Source organism: Rhodnius prolixus, unplaced genomic scaffold, assembly GCF_049639745.1.
Source record: "Rhodnius prolixus isolate KJV_2025 unplaced genomic scaffold, Rpr scaffold_7, whole genome shotgun sequence".
NCBI classification, from domain to species: Eukaryota; Metazoa; Arthropoda; class Insecta; order Hemiptera; family Reduviidae; genus Rhodnius; species Rhodnius prolixus.
In genome coordinates, this window is record NW_027411582.1 from 21,229,993 (window position 1) to 21,253,359 (window position 23,367).

General features: G+C 32.7%; 1 protein-coding gene across 20 annotated transcripts in view; it reads right to left on the minus strand.

Annotated features, from left to right (window-relative positions):
• The window catches only part of mmd (disintegrin and metalloproteinase domain-containing protein mind-meld), a 374,487-nt gene that overhangs the window by 55,623 nt on the left and 295,497 nt on the right, over positions 1-23,367 (minus strand). For all 20 annotated transcript variants that reach the window (XR_012454178.1, XR_012454177.1, XM_074114424.1 and 17 more), the window contains exons 6-8: positions 21,645-21,791; positions 6,862-7,059; positions 709-783 (exon numbers count right to left, since the gene is read on the minus strand). Coding sequence is in view for 18 of the 20 variants with exons in the window: in XM_074114424.1 (XP_073970525.1) it covers positions 709-783; positions 6,862-7,059; positions 21,645-21,791 (420 nt within the window). In the remaining 2 variants the exon portion in view is untranslated. The remainder of the gene's footprint in view (positions 1-708; positions 784-6,861; positions 7,060-21,644; positions 21,792-23,367) is intronic.

Below are 23,367 nucleotides of genomic sequence, written 5' to 3' on the forward strand. Positions count from 1 at the left end.
GAGACCACTCCTTTCATTGGCCCAAAACCAGTCCTGGGGATCACTAAGGGTGCAGTTCGTGCGGCTCTCAGAGGTTGGGATCTGGAGAGAACATGAAAAGAACTGGTTGGTGGGTTCTAGGGTCAAATACAGTAAGACTATGATGCCTTGGCTATATAAACAAAGAGCCAAAGTGACTCTGTGTTTGGGCAAAAAATCAGATTACTCTGATCACACGACTATTCACAGGGAATGGAAGGGTTCAGGAAGCAGTTCTGTACAAGGTGGGGGCTTATTAGCTCAGGAACCGTTGTGCAGATTGTGTCAGGAAGAGGAGGAAACGGCCTCTCATCTGCTGTTCGATTGCGTTGCTATGAAAACTTTGGATCTTTGAGGCCAAAGGTGATAGTAGCGCAAAAAGAACTAGAAGGGAAAGTCCTTAACCTTCTTAGTAGGGGAGGTTTCGTCTACTAGATCCAAAAATGGGGCTGGCACAATAAGCCTCTTGTGATCTGCGGTGCCGTGGGGGCCCCGTACCGCTTTTCTAACCTCTACACGGTGATCTGTGCATTGTTTCACGTACCTTCAAAACAATGAAAAAGCAGACTGATATGCCCAAATTTCATTAGATACCTGTTGCCTAATCTAATACTTACGGTATGCCCAGGAAACCAAATATTTATATAAAAAACAAGAAGCAAGCGCTTTCCAATGGCTGTGTAAGCTTACCAAGTCTGCAATATTCGCCACTTGTATTGCATCATGGACTACTTCTGCTCTTGTACTGCCATTCCGTTTTTCGAACTGAAACACAACAAAATAATAAATATATTGAAAATCAATGTATAAAAATGAAAAGAATATTATTAATAAGGTTAATTAATAATTGGGCAATACTTTTGGGAAAGGACGGAGCGCATTGACTTCAATGATCATAAATATTAAAAGTGATTCAGTAAGAAGAATTAGATCTTATTCAAAATAATTTTTCTTGATATTTTTTATGGATAGACTAAGAAGAGATCAGAAACAAAAAGAAAGACAAGTCAGGATGGCTGTAAAGAACCATTCCAATAAAGTTCGGAGGTAGGCTAAGATTGGCTAGTATTTTTTTTTGGGGGTTTTTTTTTTGGCATTGGCTTTCGCCATACAGCCAGCATCGTCTAGGTGCTTATCACTAGAATATCACTCACTCTCCATTCTTACTTATAAATACATTCGCTTCACACATTCATCCTTCTACTATATACAACTATTTACATAAACCTTACAACTAATGGATGGATCAGTATATTCCTGCCATCCTTATAGCTTAACCGAAATTAAAATCACGTAATCCTTCTCTAATCATTTTCTTGCATTCATTTTAATTGGCTATAACTTTTAAATACATTCATATTTCATTGCTAGCTCTGCTATAGACTTAAGCACATAGATGTTGGTGGAAAATGTTGTCTTCGTAGCGAAATGGTGCATCTAAATACCCTGTATATGTCGTCAAACATTCGTTTCCTTTCTACTACATAACGTGGACATATCATTATTATATGTTTGAAATCCTCCTGCTCCTCATTGCAATCTACGCGATATGATATTATTCTTGTCTATTAAAATAACATTTTATCGAATTAATCTGCTTTGGTTAGTTTTTTAGAATCAATATTTAAGGTATATTTGAAATTGTGATATTTTTAGTAAACAGTAATACTTTTTTTCAGACTGTGGTCGTGGGTTTACCTGATGTTATAGCTCTGTCATTAGTAAACAATAAGTTCGTTTGTTGGTTTATGTCTAACAAGGAGATATAGCATTACTATTTGATTGATTCTGTAAGACTAGAGGATCTTTATATTTATTTATTTTCATTTCTTGTATTTTTTTAACACATTAATGCAATAATATAGTTTTCTATAATAATTATTGACTACAATTTATCAAAATATTTTGTTTTCATTATAGATAGAAATTCTAAGTACATCTAAACAAGAGGAATGCTTGTTTGTAACTATGATAAGCGACATATAGGGAAACAACTAGTTCCCAAAATGTTTTCCCATCAAACAAACTGGGATATCAGTTCACAAATCAATAGTTGGGTAAACAGTAAATCAGTGCAGCTAATGTTTGTTCTTGAACATTCATGCATTATTGTTGATTATTTTATACCATTTAAATGGTTTATTTTGATAAACAAATCTTTTTGTAAAATTATTAACTATTTTATAGTACTGCAAGTTTATTGAAGAAACACAATGCATTATAGAACCAAAAATAAGAGAGAGTTTTTTTGTTTTGTTTACAGTACATTCTTTTGTAACTTTATAGATAACTTCTAAAAAAGTTGAACGATGTTTGGCAAAATAATGGGATACAAGAAACGTGCTCAAACAAAAAAATAAGATAAGATTGTTTTCTTTGATTTTTTTTTTTTTTTTGTTTCGCAATAGAACCTTTTTCTACCAACACTTGTTTTTCAACTTTGTCAATAATGTTATTTAAAGAATTCCAAGACTTACCAAAGAATCGTACAAAAGTCTTCAGTTATTTTCAACTTACTTTGGATGATACCACTTATGGGTAGGCAATATGAATTGAGAGCTCAAAACTTGGTATTCTGTTTTGTTATACTCTATACCTAAAGTTTCAGCCAGGAAACCGTAAAAAAAAACTGAAAATATGGCTTCATATATCAGAACTTAGGACAGTTCTGTACCGAAAAATATAAACAAGAGACTTTTTGAACATCCCGTCTAGTATGCAAAGGCATGGTCCATCTTTGGAAGGTTACATGATTACCCACTGAACCTTTTTTTATAACATCTCCTTTGGTGTCAGGATTGGATCCTGATAGGATATGAGTGATCGTTTTTCCCTGTTACTTATAAAGAAAGCATAAGATTCTAGGTTACTCCAGTGTGCAGAGAAGTTGCCTTATTTTTTTTTTTTAATATTTGGCAAGCAAACTTCTGAGGTTATTGGCGTCCGGAGCTAGCTTTTTTCTTCAACTTCGGACAGTCTTTCTTTCGCAGCCGATAACACTCCCCATCACCGGACAATGAGCTTTAAGTAGTGAAAAGAAAAGGGTCAGCAGCTTGATTCGAACTCATAATCTCTGCGTTGGAATCCAGTATTCGCTAACCACACAGCTAAGTGGCCTTATTGTATAGACTCCTTGTTGTTCTAGCAGAAAAAAAAAGCAAACAAAAAACTACAATAGCTTTTCCCAAAATTTTGATCTCCAATTAGATTATTACGAAATCTGACAGGGTATTATGAGATATTTCAGTCACAGTCCCCACCGGACCTACCTACCATTTTCTGAGCCTTTCGGCTCCCAAAGTTAGGCACATGGCTAAATTAAGTCGGGATTTGGTTCATATTGTGAGAATCATATTCAGAGCATTCAGCCATCATGCAAACAGTTGGAAAACAACTGAATTTCAGTAAAATTCAATTGTAAAACAGAATTTGCTAATTAAATTTGAATTATTGAATAGATGAAATCTAGTATGTGTTTTGTTTACCCAGATATTTCAATTCAGAAATGGGGGGCCCCCGTATGATTTCAGAAAATGAGTGGTTTAACAAATACATTCAACAGAGCAAAAACTAGTGCGAAAATAATTTTGAAAAGCTGACGCCAATGCATTTTTTGTCTATTGCGACAAAAAAAAATTATTGTTGTTATTCTTATTCTTTTAATCAGACATCACATTTTTAACAAATGGCCGACATGTTTATGTGATGTAGCTAATAAGGTTCTTGAAAAGTAATCACTTAATGTTGTGTTTGTAATAATATTGTTATAAACTTACGAAAATACTTAAAATTAAGTCCTAAATTTATTGGACATTAATTTGTAATTGTAGGAGATGTAGAAACCGAAGTTGAAACCATTAGTTGGGTAGCAATCCCTTACCGAAAGAGCCTTACCAAGAGTGAGGTCGACAAAATTGAAACTCTTAACTCAACATCAAATATTAATGGGACATTCACTGTGGGTTCGCCCATTCAATGGCTGAGTGGAGTAGGACCAAAGTCGGGCTGGATGAGGTAAGTCGGTTGCTATAGTTCCTTCAACTACAAGGCGTTTAATCCTTAATAATTCTCTAGACACTCCATTACCCAAACTACTTTATCATAATCACGTAGTACTTACAAAACATGTACAAGTATTCACACTTGACAATAATATGAAACCATCCACATAAATGATCTTATTTCCACCATAATCTTTTGTCCGTTATTATAAATACATGGTTTGTTTACCTCGTCTTGCCTAAACTTATATGGGATAACGCTCGACTAATTTCTCTTGAAAGTTCCTATTAACGTAATATGAATATAATATAATTTGCTTTAAACAAGTAATTTGAAACACATACACAAATCCAGTAAAAATGTTCATATAAATTTTTTCTTAATGTAATGGATTCTGTAATTTGTTGGAATTCAAATTATTCAGGATTTTTTTGGGAATTTTTATTTATTTAAATTATAAAGATAAACATAATATTCAAGTGAGCCAATATCCATAAAATATATCAGGTATTTTTAATGTGATTATTAAATTATTATTAATATTTCAAAATAGTATTTTAGTTTTCACTAGCTTTTTCAATTTGCTTTGTTTTTATTCGAGTGTAAATTTTGGTTTCTTAATCCATTCGTAAAAGCTGGCATACATGATATATGTAATCTAATTATAATTATTGTCTTTGAAATGCTTTCTACTGCATTTTTTTAATGTAAACTAAGTTCTTATTGCTAGATATTAATGATGCTTTATATTAGCATTTTTTTTTATAATAATGCTTTTAACTTTGTGAATTTCTTTTCCATAAATATTTTAATAAAATTATTATGAACTTATTAATATCGAACCGGTTCTTGAAAGAAACTTCTCATATGACTTAAAAAAAAAATTGGACGCAATGTATTTTTTCTGAGCAAAAAAGTCTTGAATTATTTGTCTACTTTGACATGGTAGAAAGAGCAATAGTAATTGACAAACTACAATAATTATGCTTAGCCTGAATATAGAAAAATACCTATGAAATGTTTCATTTAAAAATATTTTAAAAACACATGTCCATCACAACACTGAAGTTTGTTTGTAAAGGTTATACCTTCTCTAATATAGTACCTCTAAGTATAACAATATTGTAATAAATTATTTATATTAATAAATTAATATGATTAATTGGTATAGTTGTGTACATCCCAACACATCATAACAGGAGAGTAGCTTCACTGTTTGAATTCAGCATTATTGTAAACAAAAATCAGCAATCTGCATGGATAACTTTGAAAATATCGTATTTGTATTCAACAAAATAAATAAATATGAACTGAATCATATCATGTTAAATATCTTCGATCTTTTGGAAATAATCGATTACGTAGCAGATCAGTCTATTACCCAATTTCAAACAACTTCTTCAGAGACATATTAACTAAAGGAATTAGCAAGCTTTCTCCACCCCCCCCCTTAATAATTTGTTTTTAATATTTTGCAAATCTTTAGTGCAGCAAATACTAATTAGTGCACAATTTTTATTAAAGATAAAAGCTTACAAAGAAACTCTCTGCAACGTTAGCAGGTTGCAATTAATTTTTTCTGAAGTGATTCATTAAGAAAACAACTATTGCCTTGGTGCTGAGGTTATTATTTTCAAGTATAATTAATAAAAATGGAAAAAAAAACGAACAACAACAAGGTGTCTCTTAATTATTTCTAAACAACGACAAAGAATATTTCTATTACTTTCTAACTAATTAAGTAGGAGAAAGACAAAATTTTAAGTAATAATAAAGCTTTCAACTAAATAAATGTTTTTAAATATTACAGACGGACAATTTTCCAACCATGTTTTTGAAGATAACAAGCCTTGTGTTACTTTGTAGTGAAAGGGTGGAACTAGTTGGGATATTTCTTTAGAGAAAGTTGGCTTCACAGCAGTTAGCCAGCCTGAATGAGGGGCCCGTACAGTACAACTGTGCTGGGTTTAGTGCAAGTTCAGACATGTTCTCGAACACATTATTCGCATTTAGCCAAATGCAATTTGATCTTCTAAACGCTATTTTTAAATTTAAGGGTGAATTTGACTTTATAGCCGCTCCTAGTATATCCCAAATCTAATAAATATTTAAATATAATGTATGAAGTAAACATTTACATGGCAACAGCTCGATATTATCGCTGGATTGTCCTTATTTCAAAATGTATGCTTAAAAAACACTGGAAAAAGTATGAATCAGACCCAGATTGTCTGAAAAAGACTAATTCTAACCATTTACTAGATCAGTGCTCGACTTTACACACTAGGTCGTCCTTATTTTATAATGTATGCTTAAAAAACACTGGAAAAAGGCATGAATCAGGCCCAGATTGACTGGAAAAGACTAATTCCAACCATTTACTAGATCAGTGCTCGATGTTACACACCGGGTCGACCTTATTTCATAATGTATGCTTAAAAAACACGGAAAAAGTTGGGAATGTAATTCTAGATTGATTGTAGAAGAAGAATTTTAATCTCTGATGAACATTTACTATAACAGTGCTCGATATTACACACTGGGTCGTCCTTATTTTCTAATGTATGCTTAAAAAAGTCAGGGAAAAAGTTGGAATGTAAACTTGGATTGACTGGAGAAACGTGTAGAATTGAGTTTGAAGCAAATTTGCACTTAGTTACTTAAAAAACCGTACAACATCTAGATAAGGACTTAATTTTGTGTACAGTTAAAGTCCTGAAATATTTGGAAATAAATATTTAAGAAGTTAAACATCCAAATAGTTCTTCAGAGGTTAAATCAGTATTTTATTGAGGTAAGCATTGAAATTATAATATAAATAATAAAGAAAAACATTATTACCATGGCCTTGTCAATAACAAGAGCTGTTTCAATATATTTGGTCGCCTCTGCTACGTCTCTTCTAAATCTTCGATTGGCTGCTTCAACTAAATTCGATAGATGTTTGGCTCGTCTAAAAGATCTCCATTCCAGATTGCCAGCATTTGCACAGCCTTTATTTGTTTTTATTCGCGATTCGAAGATTACATGTGGATGTTTCTGTAACAAATTATATCAATATTATTTTTAATTTTAAGGTAAGGCAGATAAAAAGATAAATGGCGTCCAGTAAAGGTGGCCTAGATCCATATATAAAACACTATTTCCAATCCAGATGTGACAATATTAATAAAGTTATTATAAAATTTTATCTTAAAATAATTGTTTCAAGTTTAAATAGTTTTTTTTAAAAAAAACAAACAGATCTTTCGCTTTCTTTGTAAACATGGTTCGAAATCAACTTAAACACAAATAATTTGAAGCATTTCCTGCGCCTAAATCAAACTGTAAATAGAAAGAACTAAAAAAGCCAGAGTATTACAAATGGGAGCAATATGACGGGCGAGATGGTCCGTGTTGTGTTTAGAATGTCTGCACTTATTTTAAAACATTCTTGATTACTATTTACAAAGTATAGTATGAAATAACAATGAAATCTCTATGACTAACTTAATCAACAATAAAATGTAGTGTAGACTTTAATATTTACTTAATATTGAGTTTGCTGACAAGCAACAAAAAAATATATCAATTTAAAAAAAATATTTTTGGACTTAGGATGGGAGCTTTCACATTGTAAATTCCGAAATAAAATATACCACAAAAATTTGTGTAAAAAGAATCCAATAAAACTGGTCAAATTATATTGCGGCAAAATATTCCCGCTATGTCGTCGTTTTATTTTTCCTCTCCAGGAATGTCCATAAACAGACAACTTTAAAGAAATGTCATATATTTCCACCAATGTTATTATTTAGCGGACAAGAACCTCTTTCTAGTGTCAGGCTGAATTAAAAAAAATGATAAAACAAAAAAGAAACATATTTGACACCAACAGCAGGTAGAGATGGTTATTAATTTAAACAAAAATGCATTACGTTACAGTTGTAAATGTACAAAGAGATATCGGATACTGAAAGCAAAAGAGAGGCAAGAAAATTAAAACAAGAATGAATCTACTTTCAACACGGTAACTAAAAGAGATGGAATTCATTTTTGTTATTTACAAATAATGTTTGGTATTTCAATCTGTTATCTGCCTTCAAAGAAACTAAAATATAAACTGGATTTTAATTCACATTACTGTCATTCGTTTAAATAAATTTAAATAATAATTTTTGTATACGAGGGTCGTTTGAAAAGTCCGTGCAAAGTCAGAGAGATAGCACTACTGGCGCGTATCGAGGTTATGTTTAGTTAGTAGCATCTCTTGGAAGAACACACACCAAGTTTCAGCCAGATCGGTCTATTTCTTTCGTGTTTGGCATTCGTTTGAATCGAGGAAGTCGAGTGATTTTCAAAAAATGGACGAAAAAGAATTTCGTGTGTTGATTAAACACTACTTTATGAAAGGCAAAACGCCTCAGGAGACTAAAGAGAAGCTTGATAAACATTATGGTGACTCTGCACCTTCGATTAGAACAGTTTATAAGTGGTTTCAAAATTTTCGGAGTGGCCATATAGGCACAAGTGACGCTGAACGATCTGGACGCCCTGTTGAGGTTACTACTCCAGAAATCATTGATAAAATCCATGATATGGTGATGGATGACAGAAGAGTGAAGGTGCGTGAGATTGCTAGTGCTGTGGGCATCTCGAATGAACGGGTACATAATATTTTGCATCAACATTTGGACATGACAAAGCTATCCGCAAGATGGGTGCCGCGATTGCTCACGCTTGACCAAAAAACGAAATCGTGTGAAGTGTTGCAAGGACGGTTTGCAGCTGTTCCAGAAGAATCCGCAGGACTTTAAGCGTCGTTTCGTCACTGTGGATGAAACATGGATACATCACTACACTCCTGAGACCAAAGAACAATCTAAACAATGGGTTACCGAGGGGGAATCTGCGCCAAAAAAGGCGAAGACCGTTCCTTCGGCCGGAAAGATTATGGCGACTGTCTTTTGGGATTCGCAAGGAATAATCCTCAGCGACTATCTGGAAAAGGGTAAAACTATTACAGGTGCATATTATTCATCGTTATTGGACCGTTTGAAAACCGAGCTGCAAGAAAAACGCCCACGATTGGCCCACAAAAAAGTCCTTTTCCATCACGACAACGCACCAGCTCACACCTCAGCAGTTGTGGTCGCAGAATTAATGGAAATAGGGTTCCAACTCGTTTCACATCCCCCCTATTCTCCAGACTTGGCTCCTTCGGACTACTATTTGTTCCCCAATATGAAGAAATGGCTGACGGGAAAAAGATTTTATTCAAACGAGGAGGAGATTGCAGAAACGAATGGCTATTTTTCAGACTTGGACAAATCCTATTATTCGGAAGGGATGAACAAACTAGAGCAGCGTTGGACGAAGTGTATAAGCCTAAAAGGAGACTATGTTGAAAAATAAAAAAAAGGTTTACCCCCAAAAATGAAGTAGTTTTTATTTTTGCACGGACTTTTCAAACGACCCTCGTATATACAAAACAAATGAATGGTAGAGTTAAAGTATCAAATATTTGTTTTTAGAGAGGTAAAGGAGTAAAGTTACAATCAAATGAAATAACTAGAATCATAATCATCAATATTATATAAATCATTACAAAAATATAATTACGCAACAATAACATAAGTTATTTATTTCTCAGAAACGACTTTAACAATTATCTTAAAACTTGATGCACAATTAAGGTAAGCGGGTGGGGATAGGCTTCTCTAAAATTTTTGTTATTAGTATAATTTTATTTAGAATAAAGTGGAGAAATGCGATGAAATAATGTACATTAATTTTAAAAATTCTGCCTATAATATTAAATTAATTAAATTAATACAAATATAATCAAACTAAAAATAAATCAATAAAAAGTTTGAAACACTAGTTCGCATAATGAATAACTTCAGTTATAGTTGAAGTTAAGGAAGGAATATGCAGATATATATCTCTGTCTTAACATAAAGAAAATGTATGGTAGTAGGTATTGAAGCAACGGATGTAACTATGGTAATTGTAATTCATTGATCCAGAGACTGGAATAGAAGGGGTGAGAGATTGCTCCTGGGAGTTAGAATCGCTTCGAATGTTGAACAATGGTCTAGATTTGGGTATATAGAAAGGAGTTATAACTGTTAATATTCAAGTTACGTTGTTCAGGGATTGTGGCAAGTGATTCAACACTCCCAAGTTCATAGAATATGTTTCCGACACATTATTATTTCAATATGGATGTAATAGTATATTATAAAAGCAGTGGCGCTCCTAGGAGAGGATTCAAGAGTTGACCTTCCGAAAATACATTAAAAAAAACAATTAGGTAATTTAGGTATTAATAATTAAAAATGTAATTGTATACTGCATACTTTATTTAGGAAATTTCAGTTCTAATTATCTTTGATCTTATCTTATCGATTAAATGGTTTTAGTAAGTTTTAGATACCAAAATACAATAAATCCTTCAAGTTGTTTAGTACACAATTGCTTATAAGATGAACCGTTTGATTTGTATTAAACTATTTGAAGCAATAGAGTTCGCTGGGTTTCTCATTTCGTTTTATTATCAAAACAGTTAAACGTTTACAACCTGAATATAAATTAAATGAAACACTTTTACTATTTATTCTTCAAAGCTTGTTAAATAAGAAAAAAATACATTCAAAGTTTCATTTTAGCAGTAGGGCAGTAATTTCCTGCCTCCAAAGCAATTAATCTCAAAAAATTAGATTATAGTCAATTTGCAAAATATATTGAAAACGTTTGAAAATGTTTTCTAAATAAAGGTTTACATTTTTGTTTATCAATTTACAAAGTTTATTATTATTAATTTATCCATTGTCTGGTTGGATATGTTTGAGATTAAAATGGCGATGCCTTCAAAGTGCTTGATTATTTTTTATTTCAACTTTTTCATTAAATTATTATATCAAAATTATCTCTACTAACAGTAACCATTTTTTCGGTTAGCCTAGGTAAACTAGCTACGGTTTTTCAGGCTGAGCTAGCTGCAATAAGGTTCTGTGCTGCCGAGATTGTTGGTCGAGGAATAACTAATTCTAAGGTCGTGATTTTCTCGGACAGTCAGGTTGCTCTACGAGCTATTAGTTCCTACCAGGTCAATTCAAGGCTGGTAATGGGACTGTCTGGGTGCCCTGAAGGAAATTAGTGACCAAAATAAGGTCTTTCTGGTGTGGGTACCTGGTACATTCAGGACATAAAGGAAACGAAGCGGCAGATTTATTGGCCCGGTAAGGTTCTGCGGGACACTTCGTTGGCCCGGAGCCCTATTTTTGGGGTCTCCAAGTGTCTTAAGACTGCGGCCATTAAACTATGGGTGCAGACTAGGTCTCAGGAGTGGTGGCTCAGCCACCACAGGGCAGAGAGACTGGCGAAGGAGTTCATCAAGGGCTATTCGCCAAAGCTAACTGCAGATTTAATCCGTCAAGGCCGCGTGGGGCTTTAAGGATAATTGTAGGCCTATTAACCGGCCACTGCAGGCTTAGAAAACACATGCATCGCATGGGCCTGGCAGATGATAGCCTTTTGTAGGTTCTGTCAGGAAGAGGAGGAAACGGCACTGCACGTGTTTTGTCAGTTTGAGGGGCTTGTCTGGCTAAGGATGTTACTTCTCGGGGAGGAAAAACCAAGGCCTGTCAGCATTACCCAAGAGTCGCTCTCCGGAATTAAGAGTCTGATTAAACGGACAGGTCTGGAGGGCGAGCTTTAGAGTGAGGGGAGCCATAGATCCAAGGGGTCGCAGTGGCGTAGGCCTTAAGAGCCGCCCTATTAGAATCTTAATATTAACACTGACCATTTTAGGCAGCCGAAATGAATCTTTCGAATTAAAAGTTTTATTTATAATTCTTCAATCGATTTATCTTTTGCAATTTTTTCAAACACTTTTTACCATTATTTTTTGAGCGAAACTTTTGTTTTTAATGTCAATAATGGATTATTTTTTAGAGATCTCCTAGTTACAAAATTCTCAAAATCCTTTTAAAGAGATTGATCTCCAAGTCCCAAGAAATTTTACAATTGAAAGTAATTGAACTATAAGCAAGAGATACTTCAAAAAAATGGCTGTCTTTTCAAGTATAACGGTTCTACTTACCTCAGTCTTCCTCAGTCGTTTCTCAAGCTAAAAAGGTTTATGTTCTGTTGAGCTAGGTCAAAGCATATTTGTAATCGCAGTATTTTGTTTCGTATTTTAAGGTACTCTCTGATCATTTAAAGACTAGAAAGTAAAGTAAAGCCTATGTTTCCCAGGCGGGTTGTACGTTCAAAAACTAAATCTGGTTTTCATGGACAGAATGGGGCTAACATACATACTTTACTAAATTCTCTTATTAACTATTAAAATAAAATACCAAGGCCTGGACCGGGAATCGAACCCACAATACATCTCACAACTTTGCAGGCCTCGCCTCTTAACCGCACGACTATCATGGCGCTTTCAAACCAGTTAAGCGTGGAATTTAGTTTTAAAAAAAAAAACCCACAGTGTGCGGAATTAAAATCAGACAATGACGTGTATACACGTCGAACACAGTGCAAAACAACCAAAAGTTTACAACGTCATAATAGTCATTGCAAGCGACTTTTTCTGCAATCTCTGAGGCTTTATAGAGCATTCTGTGCTCACTCAAAATCTTGCACCGCTTCACTTATACATTGCTCTAGTTAACTAGGGATGCAAGAGCTTTTTACAAGGAAGAAAAAAGCTATGAATTCTGTGCAAAATGAAAGGTACTGAGAGGTCTGAACCTCTATCTAAGGTAAAAACGGGCATTGCACAAGGGTTGAGAGCTTCTTTTTCTGTGCGTAATTCCCCAATCTCTAATGCGGAGACCAAACATGACCAACCACTTATCATTTGGCTGACTCCCACCGCAGTTCTATTGGTAAGATAAAGGAAACATCCTACCAAATAATATTCTTATTGTATTTTATTAAAATTTCGAGTTTTTACCGTTAATGGTAATTTTATATTTTTCACAACGAGTATACGTCGAACGCACCGTAATAGAGATTTGATTTGACGTGTATACACGTCAAACAAGCTAAACTGGTTAAAGACAATTTCTAACTCTTCAACTGAGTCTAAAATCTTATCAGACTCAAATAAGAGGCCCAACTATAAGAAAATTCGTATCTGTTAGAATTGAATTTAGCACTATTAAAAGCTGCGTTTAATTCCACACAGAGAGAAATAGAGAATTTTTAAAATTTATGGTGAACCAATCAAGAGAAATTTAGGCAACTGAATCCAGGGATTTCAAATTTTACTCCAAATAAAATATATTCAAATCTTCCATAGTCGTTTCTCAAACTAGATTGTTGTTGCGATGTTTAAGGATACAAAAGAATACATTTCTTATAAAATGTTTAGGTTAAATTACATAATTACATGAGCGTAATGTCAGTTGAGATCGTTAACAGCTCCTCATATGTTGTAGAACCGTGATATTGCAAGATGAGAGCAGTTAAACACAGATGTTCAGATAAATAGAGTGGAGGGGGGTTTGAACTACCCGACTCGGCCGTGCTAACTTGATCACGCTTCCTGATTACAGAACAGCAGTTCCCCCCCCCTCTCCTTACCCACGGGTATTATGTATTACCTCTCGGTCTGTTTCCAAAACCATCATGTACAAAGCAAATTAATGTAACACAGCTGACAAAGTTATAATAGGAGACCTGCACGGGACACTCCTAGCATATCTGTCATCAGTCTGTCTATCATCTTCATTCACCTTCCAACCAGGTTATAATCAAGATTGTAAAAAAGGTCATTTAATCAATACATATAAGTAGTTATAAATCAATGATAGATGAACCGGTGTCGGTACATGCGCGTATAATTTCTTAAATTTGCCCCACTTACTTGTACTAGTTCTTAAAATTCTCAAGAAAGAGAAGATGAAACTAATTCTGCCATTTTTAAACATCAAATCGACATTAATAAGTACAGAGATTCATTGAAAGTGTTATGGTAAGCTTTGAAAATTACCCAAAATCTCTAAAAGAATTCACAAAGCAAAACACATTCTGCTAAAGTTGGAAGAAGCTGAACCAACATAACTTCAATTTGTACAAGAAAATAAGAAACAAATAACCCGTAGAGAACATTTCAAACATAATGATGATTTTATTTGATTGGATTACCTAGAAAAGTCCTGAAGTCAATGTTTACAAATTGTCCTAGACATAAAAACACACTGCAAATTAGCCTGGAGTGAAAATAAAGCAAATGGAAGAAGCCATTAAAAACCAGTAATATTTTAAATTAATAATAATTAGTTGAATATAGTTATTTATTTAACAAGTGTGGAAAGTAGTACTTTTCCTCACACGAGGCAGGGTTTGCACGCACGAGCGAGCGAAGCGAGGCGAATGCAAGGCAAATTGCCGAGTGCGAGGAAAATACTTTACAATCGAGTTAAATATTATATTTTTTCTGCAACCATTAGGGTTATTAACTAAAAAAAAAAACTAAACAGGAATCACTAGAATCCATTTTAAATTTCTATAAGGTAACACTATAACCTTTTTAACTGTTATAATTAAAAATATCTAATTATTTATTAAAATATTATTTTTATTTCTATATTCCTTTCAATTTTTATTTTATTTTTTTAATATTCGTTTTTTAATTATTTAGATAAAATAAATTTAAATAAGCTTATTAAAGTTTTATAGAAAATATTTAATAACAAAACTTCTTATATCAAGGAAGCACAATCAAGTGTTTTCATTCACTAGTGAGGAAAGTGACACTAATGGGAATTTTTCCCCACTAGTGAGGTAAAGTTGGGCATTACATAGCTGATTTTAATTGAGTAATGAGAACTTCCCTACATGGTTGCAGAAAAAAGAAATTAATGTACCTGAATTATAGATTAGGTATTTAAGGATTTTTTTAAGAAAATCAATTGCAGATAATAGAACAACATCTAAAACCTGCCAAATAAAAGAAAATAAACACACATTTATGGATATGATTAAAATTAGACTATATTTACTTAAATTACAGTGAATTCTGCATGTAAGGATCAAGGCATGGACAGAAAATTGGTCATTGATTTCTTTGAATAATGTGATTGTACGTCTATTAATATAATCTTTAAATTATTTCATAACATTTACTGTGTCTCCATTATGACTAAAATTCTATTTACTTTTGTAGCTTACCACAAATCGTGTTTTAAAAAAACTTAAATTGGTGAATAACCCAGAAACAGTACCGTGATTGCCTCACTAACATTTTTACAAATCATGTTTAAAGAACTTAAATTGGTGAATAACTCAGAAACAGTACCTTGATTGTCTCACTAACATTTTCTTTGTACAAGTTGATTCACAGGCAACTCATTTAGACTAACAAAATTATTGATGGTGCCTTATTCTTAAAACTAATTATGAAATTTGAGCTTTTACTTTTTTATTCTTATGACCAGAATATGATGGATCGAGAAAGACCATTTCTAGAGTACAATCAATTTTGAAACACTGTAACCTATAAGTGTGAGAATGGATTTCTCTAGCAGCTCTAAGAATAAATATAAAAACAGTTAAAATTTATGTTCTGTAGTTATTTAAAGCTTTGTGGTTATCTAATACCAACCAGTATTCTTTCTGTTTAAACACTAAGTTAAGTATAGTCCATCAAAGAAGAAAAATTCGCAAAATTGGTTTAGAAAGTTGGCAAATGTGAGAAATAGTTTGTGTTGGTTGAATTACTAGCAACACTGGGGTTCGCCATTATGCCAGTCGTGAACAAAACTATTTTAAACTAAAGTGAGGTAAACAACTTTAAAGGCTATTCGGTAAACTCTACGGACACCTGGCGATCTTCACCCAAACCTATCCCCTCTTACAAAACTCCTACTCCCATCAATCTCACTAGAGTATTGTGTTCACTTCCCCACACGGCCACCTTTATATAGATCAAAAGTTAGTGGGTGTGGCCTATAAACTATACAGCTGTGGCTGGACGGCGGCCTAGAAAACTTTATATTGCAATTCAACGGAAATTCTTGTGGCAGTAATTGGATCAAATTGTATTCAATCTATGTCGGGTTTATCACTTCTTCATATTGTGTTAAACAATACTTTTTTTTAAACAAATTGTTCAGTGAATCAGTTCAATCATTTTATTGATTCCGACTATTCCTCAGCCTCAAGCTGTATGGCAGATAAGTAAAATACAAAACAACAAAACCTAATCTATTTAGCCATATTTTTCGACATCATGGATTTCTTTTAATGTGGCAAGGAGTAAATTAAAAACAAAACAAAAAATTGTGGACTTAAAAACTTAACTTTTTCACTTATTCTTTTTTCTCAAAGAGAAAATTTGTGATTCCCACACTTTGCAGGTAGCCTAAACAACAAAATGATCAATCTGTTGCAATAAATAAACAATTTACTAATCATGTTCAATACGACATGATGAAAAATTACAATTAAGACATTGATTACACAGAAAAATTTTTGTCTGCAGTCTACAGTGAGAAATTGAGAAATGAGAACCACAAATATTAATGAAATTTTTGAGGACTTTGTAATTACTAAAAATGCTGTAAAAAAAACTAGGAGATTCTTTTTTTTGATTGTCGAAAAAAACTTATGGAGGTTTCACAAAGCGGCAGTTTTGCCGAGTTAATTATTCTATTTACCAGGGATCTTAAAACTATTCCTACTAATGCTGTGGTCTATATTTACCACAATCGATTCCTGATGTAGATTCATTACTTAATTCTTCTAAAAATAGTTATGCGAGTAGCATTAGTGAACTTTATTCACTATCCAATAATAAAGATAGAATAAGGTTTCTGTAATTCCTGATGTAGATTCATTACTTAACTCTTCTAAAAAGGGTTATACATGTAGCATTAGTGAACTTTATTCACTATGCAATAACAAAGATAGAATAAGGTTTCTGTAATTCCTGATGTAGATTCATTACTTAACTCTTCTAAAAAGGGTTATACATGTAGCATTAGTGAACTTTATTCACTATGCAATAACAAAGATAGAATAAGGTTTCTGTAATTCCTGATGTAGATTCATTACTTAACTCTTCTAAAAAGGGTTATACATGTAGCATTAGTGAACTTTATTCACTATGCAATAACAAAGATAGAATAAGGTTTCTGTAATTCCTGATGTAGATTCATTACTTAACTCTTCTAAAAAGGGTTATACATGTAGCATTAGTGAACTTTATTCACTATGCAATAACAAAGATAGAATAAGGTTTCTGTAATTCCTGATGTAGATTCATTACTTAACTCTTCTAAAAAGGGTTATACATGTAGCATTAGTGAACTTTATTCACTATGCAATAACAAAGATAGAATAAGGTTTCTGTAATTACTGATGTAGAATAACTCTTCTAAAAAGGATTATGCGAGTAGCATTAGTGAACTTTATACATTATTCAATAATAAAGATAGAATAAAAGTTAAAGTAAAGTAATGCCTATTTTTCAGGCAGGCCACCAAATTAGGTGTCATGGACGGAGACGATTAGAAACATACTTTACTGCAAATTTCTTTTATTTTCCATTAAATAAAATCCAAGGCCTAGACCGGGAATCGAACCCAGTACCACAATACTTCTTAGCTGTACGGGGCCTCGCCTCTAACCGCTCGGCTACTGTAGCGCCTTAAAGAAAGAACAAGACCATCCATATTCTCTCCCTTTCGTTCCAATAGGTTATTTAAGGCAGTCTTGTTGTTTAGAAGTTGACGATTCTGGAACTAGTTATCCCTCAACTTGGATCTTTGCAGAACAAATGATTATTGCTATTAAACTATCCTTGAAAGAGTATGAGTAGCTTACAGAGAAATCAAATCTTGGCTTAGCCCCGATTAATCCCGGTTCCTCCCATTTCTTCTGCCTTAAAGCCTTGCGGGAACCATATATAGTTGAGTGGCGTCGGCTATCCGTGCTTAATAGCCTCTACCTTCAGTAACACAACTTCTGAACGCTGTATATAGGAGTCATTTTGAAAAAGAGCAAACCTAGATGCTAACGTAGCATTCATCTTTAACTCATATCAAAATGTAGAAAACAAAAATTGATTATACGGTGACCACAAAAAATAAAAGATCTGTAACAAAACTGCAAGTGAATGTCTGTTTAATATAGAAACGACAAATTGTTAAGTGCTAGCGTATTATTTCTGCTTTGTAATTGGTAGCTTGGATGGGATTTGTATTGTGACAACCGTATAAAAACGTTTTCAGGGCTGTTACATTTTATTGCTGAAAAAAAAAAGTGTACAGAACCCGATGACATTGTCTTTACAGTCCAACTAGTTTCACGCCTGTTATCACAATAATACTTTTATATTTCGTTTTCACAACATTGTGAGGAATAATATGGAAGGTTTGTCCTGGAAGAAGAAACCTATTTTAATTCAACTAAAGTGTTTATCTGTACGCCTGTCTAAATAATCTGTATTTACACCTTATCACAGATTTCTATTTCTACTGGGTATCTATTTAGCACATGTTTAAGTTGGATTAATTTTAAAAATTATTAAAGAAATCCAATAGAAAATGAAGGTAATAAGGAATTGGCGGAAGGCCAAAAACAGTTAAGTTAAACCAACTGTAAGTTCCGTTTTAAATCAACATAAATAAAATCTTTGTTTTATTCCAGAATTTTTCTACCATTTTTAACATTTTTACTCTTTTCAGCACTGCAAGATTTCAGCCAATAAATCTGTTTACGATATACAAAACGTAGGGATGAATAAATTTAATCTGATTTGTCGACAAAATGGTTCAGTAACGCTTCACAGAAATTTTAAGCTACGAAATATTTTTTAATACAGGAATATAATTTATAAGCATTATTCCGCTAAAACGAACTTCATCACTAAACTTAATGCCATTATTAACTATTAAACAGAGACAAGTCTTGTTTTCTGGGTATTCAAAGGAAAGGAATTAATCACAAGAAAAATCCTAAGACGGCGAACGGATTAAGGAAAAGCTAAACAGATCCATAAATTGAGAAGATATTGAGAGTTGAAATTTTGTTGGGTCATTGTTAGCTCTAAAAAACAGCGCCCCTTATAACTCCTATTGTAAGCAACATATCAGTATGGCATTTTGCTGTCTCATACACTATACTTTACTCAGTTATAAGCTATAGTGCATTTGTGTACTGATCTATAAATTAAGAAGATATTGAGAGTTGAAATTTTGTTGGGTCATGGTTTGCTCTAAAAAAATAGCGCCCCTTACAACTCCTATTGTAAGCAACATATCAGTATAGCATTTTGCTGTCTCGTACACTATACTTTACTCAGTTATAAGCTATAGTGCATTTGTGTACTGATCCATAAATTGAGAAGATATTGAGAGTTGAAATTTTGTAGGGTCATGGTTTGCTCTAAAAAAATAGCGCCCCTTATAACTCCTACTGTAAGCAACATATCAGTATAGCATTTTGCTGTCTCGTACACTACACTTTACTCAGTTATAAGCTATAGTGCATTTGTGTACTGATCCATAAATTGAGAAGATATTGAGAGTTGAAATTTTGTTGGGTCATGGTTTGCTCTAAAAAATTGCACTTCTATATCTTCTATTGTAAGCAACATATCAGTATGGAATTTTGTTGTCTTATATACTATACCCGTGATTGCAATTCTTTGACACGCTTTCCAGACACGAACTCATTTTTAGGTGACACGCATCGAAAGAGACAGAAAATTATAATATAATTTTAAATAATACAGTTAATTTTTGGATTACTTTAAAGAAATTAAGTTATTTTTTGAGAATCAGAATCTGTTATACTTTCCTTAGATCAATGATCATCAAGTGGGTCATTAATTAATTTTTTTTTTTCTACTAAATTTGAAGAAATTATGAACATTTTTGAATGTGACCCGGCACCAGAGTTTTGGTTAGGTTTTTATCAAAATTTTGACATGCCAAGTTCAAAAGATTGTTTATATTTGGTCTAAACAGATGTAAACATCTTTTTTTTTTAATTTAACCCGGAAGTGGGACAACTTTAGTTTCATCAAATTGATACTGATAAAATAATAGGAGCTAAAGGACAATAAATCATAGGGTTCGGTCCCATATTATTAATTACTCGAGTACCGCTATTAACTGTAGTAATGTAATTGCTGTGACTTTACTAATTGATAAGTGCTCATTTGGTTAGTACCCCTATACTCATTGGCGCTTAATTGGTCTCATTATAGTCTCAGGTACCAATACGAATACACACTTCTCTATGTTATGATTAAATATCACTCAAAATGGCTCTTTTTCTTTGCAATTATACTCAGGCTATAATTTACAACTTCAGGGTTAATTTGTGTAACTGAATAAAGTAAAAATTAAAAAATAAACGCCCACTTTTTCAGGTGGGGCTTAACGACCAACTAATCGTATAAATAGCTTGATAAAATGAACTAATTTCTCATGTTCTTCAAAATTTGAAACCACAATTTTAGAATATGTTAAAAACTCACCCAAAAAAAGAATGAAACAACAGATGTGGAGCACCAATAACAGGTGACAATTTGTATCAAACATTCTCGCCAAAATTCACGAACAGTATTTTCAATAAGAGAAATCTTAAAATATTTTAAATAAAAGAATCAATGTAATCAATTTAAAACATAAACTAGGCCACCATAGCATTCCAACAATCTGAATACAATATTCTAACATCGTTGAAAAGAAGTTATGTTTTATTCATGTTATTAACTTTGATAACTTTAAAAAAAGAAGCCATCATTTATCTAATACAGCGTTTCCCAACCTGTGGTACGCGAAAAATAATCAATAATGGCGGACATAAAAAATTAAATCATAAAAATATCATAGATACGTTTTTTTCCAATAATTCATAAAAATTATTTTAATTAATAATTACACATTAAAGTTGTTTAATAAGTATAGTAATAAGGTTAGTCTGTCTCACGATATACGAGAAAATATAATAGCACATTTAACAGGATTAGAATTGTCTTTCATGGGCGTATTTTCCCAAAAACCCGAAAACACAAATGATAATTGGATTTCAAGCCCCCTTCTATAAAGAAAATTTAGAAAAAGCTACATCATTATCGATAAAAGATAAAGAAAATTTAATAGAATTATCATGTGACAGAACTTGAATGATAACTATGTAAAAATCTGCTTAAAGAGACTGATTGTTATGAGTAAGCTCTATCCAAGCAACATTAAATTTAATTGGTACTTACAGGTAGTTGAATGCTTAAAAGAAATTAATTTATAAGATTTGGGCTCAAATATAATAATCCTAAGGTAGAACTTTGTAAATTAATTAATAATTTGTAAAAGAAAAATTTGTACGCAATTTTTAATTATTTAAAGTTTTAAAACTAAGATCTTACACTTTACAAAGTTCATAATAAAATAGCACACTCGGAATAACAAATTTCACGAAATACAATCACTTTTACGAAGTGGTATGTTTAGCATGATGTACTATCACAAGTGGTACGCGAACCAAAAAAAAGGTTGGGAAGCGCTGATCTAATACTTACGTCCTGCAAGACTTTAAAAATACAGTCAAAAAGAAGTCCATACTAACTAAACAAAGTAATACATATTGTTAATGGTATAATATAAATATTTACTAACCGAAAGGTCGCCACCGTAAAACGGTTGAATGACGAATGTCTCATTGCCGACATGAATCACCCCGGAGACTCCATTACACGTATGAAAGGCGGCTGTAGCTCCAGGATAATCCTTCACCGTACCATGATAATAGCAGTGTTCAATCTCCTGAAACAGAAAAGATTTGGACGTTATTTTTTTTGCTGATGCTGAAATGGAACATTTTATTAAATTAAAAAAGAAAAAAAAGAGCACTGAATTTTGTTTAAAAAGATTTTGCGTGATGCAAGAAACCATGGTACTGATCATAATCCAAAAGGAAGTAATGTCAGCAACGAAGTAACTAACTCTCAAAAATTTGAACGAAATTTTGTGACTACGATTTCATGAAGAAGTTTCGACCAATTTAAAAATATATGTAAAAGTGCCATCAGAGGGGGCTGCCGACAACGCCACACAGCCTGAAGTTTAGGTTATAGTCTAGGAAGGTTTAGCGTCATTTTAGAGTGTTTACGTTATAGTTTTTCATAGTGTTTAACGATGGTGAAATATAACTACCTAGTAATTTAATTTGTAAGACGGTTTTCAAAAACAGATTTTATTATTCTGTAAAGAATATAATTTTATAAATAAATTAATACAAAACATTAATACATACATACATAAATAATTAAAACAATAAAATACCTGTAAAGAATAATTAAATTACTAGTTATATTTCACCGTCGTTAAACACTATGAAAACTGTAACGTAAACACTCTAAAATGACGTTAAACCTTCCTAGACTATAACCTAAACTTCAGGCTGTGTGGCGTTGTCGGCAGCCCCCTCTGATGGCACTTTTACATATATTAACAACATAAGTTTCATTTCATTAAATTATATTACATTAATACGATTCCCCAATTCCTTTTATCAACATTAGATTATTCCTCATATTTCTTAATCTAAAACTTGCTCACTTTCAAAACAGACCTCTTCACATATTGGGGGTTTACTAATTAAGAGTTCACTAATGATGCTATTAAGTTCGCTCAAAATCTTTATCACATTCATCTCCAAAATGAATGACTTCTGTTGTTTATTAAGTATGCGAATACTATTTGGAGCTGAATATAACGAAATTAATTTGAATCTGTTACAAATAATGAGCGGTAGCCCATCGGTATACGAGTATATCTTCTATTTCTTTTTACTCTAAAACGATAATAATAATTTTAATAATAAGCACAAGAATTAGAAAAATAAGATTAAATGTTACATAAAACACAATAAAATTTTCAAATAATAATAAACTAATACAATTTATCTAATAACCTACAAAACCTTGCAGTTATTACGCTCAAAATTATCGAGCTCAAAATATGAAAGAGAAAAGTGTAAATTTAGTAAAAATTAAAAAAAAAAAGTAAATCGTCTTGTAAATCACGAAACCAGAATTATGATTATTAAATTCTAAGATTGTAAACTCAGTATATTACATGAAAATTAAACAGTAAGATTATCAGGAAATCAGGACACAGAATAATTTAGTTTTATTTTTTTTAAATGATTTAAGGCGCGTCAACATCTAAGGTTATTGGCGCCCGGAGCTTTTTTTTTCAGTGCACTGCCGGTCTCCGGACAGTATTCTCTCGTTACAGACAACACTCGTCCATCACTCGGACAGTGAGCTGTAAGAAGCTCCTAGGAAGAGAAAATCTAAAGGTTCAGCAGCTGGATTCGAACCCGGGACCTCCGCGT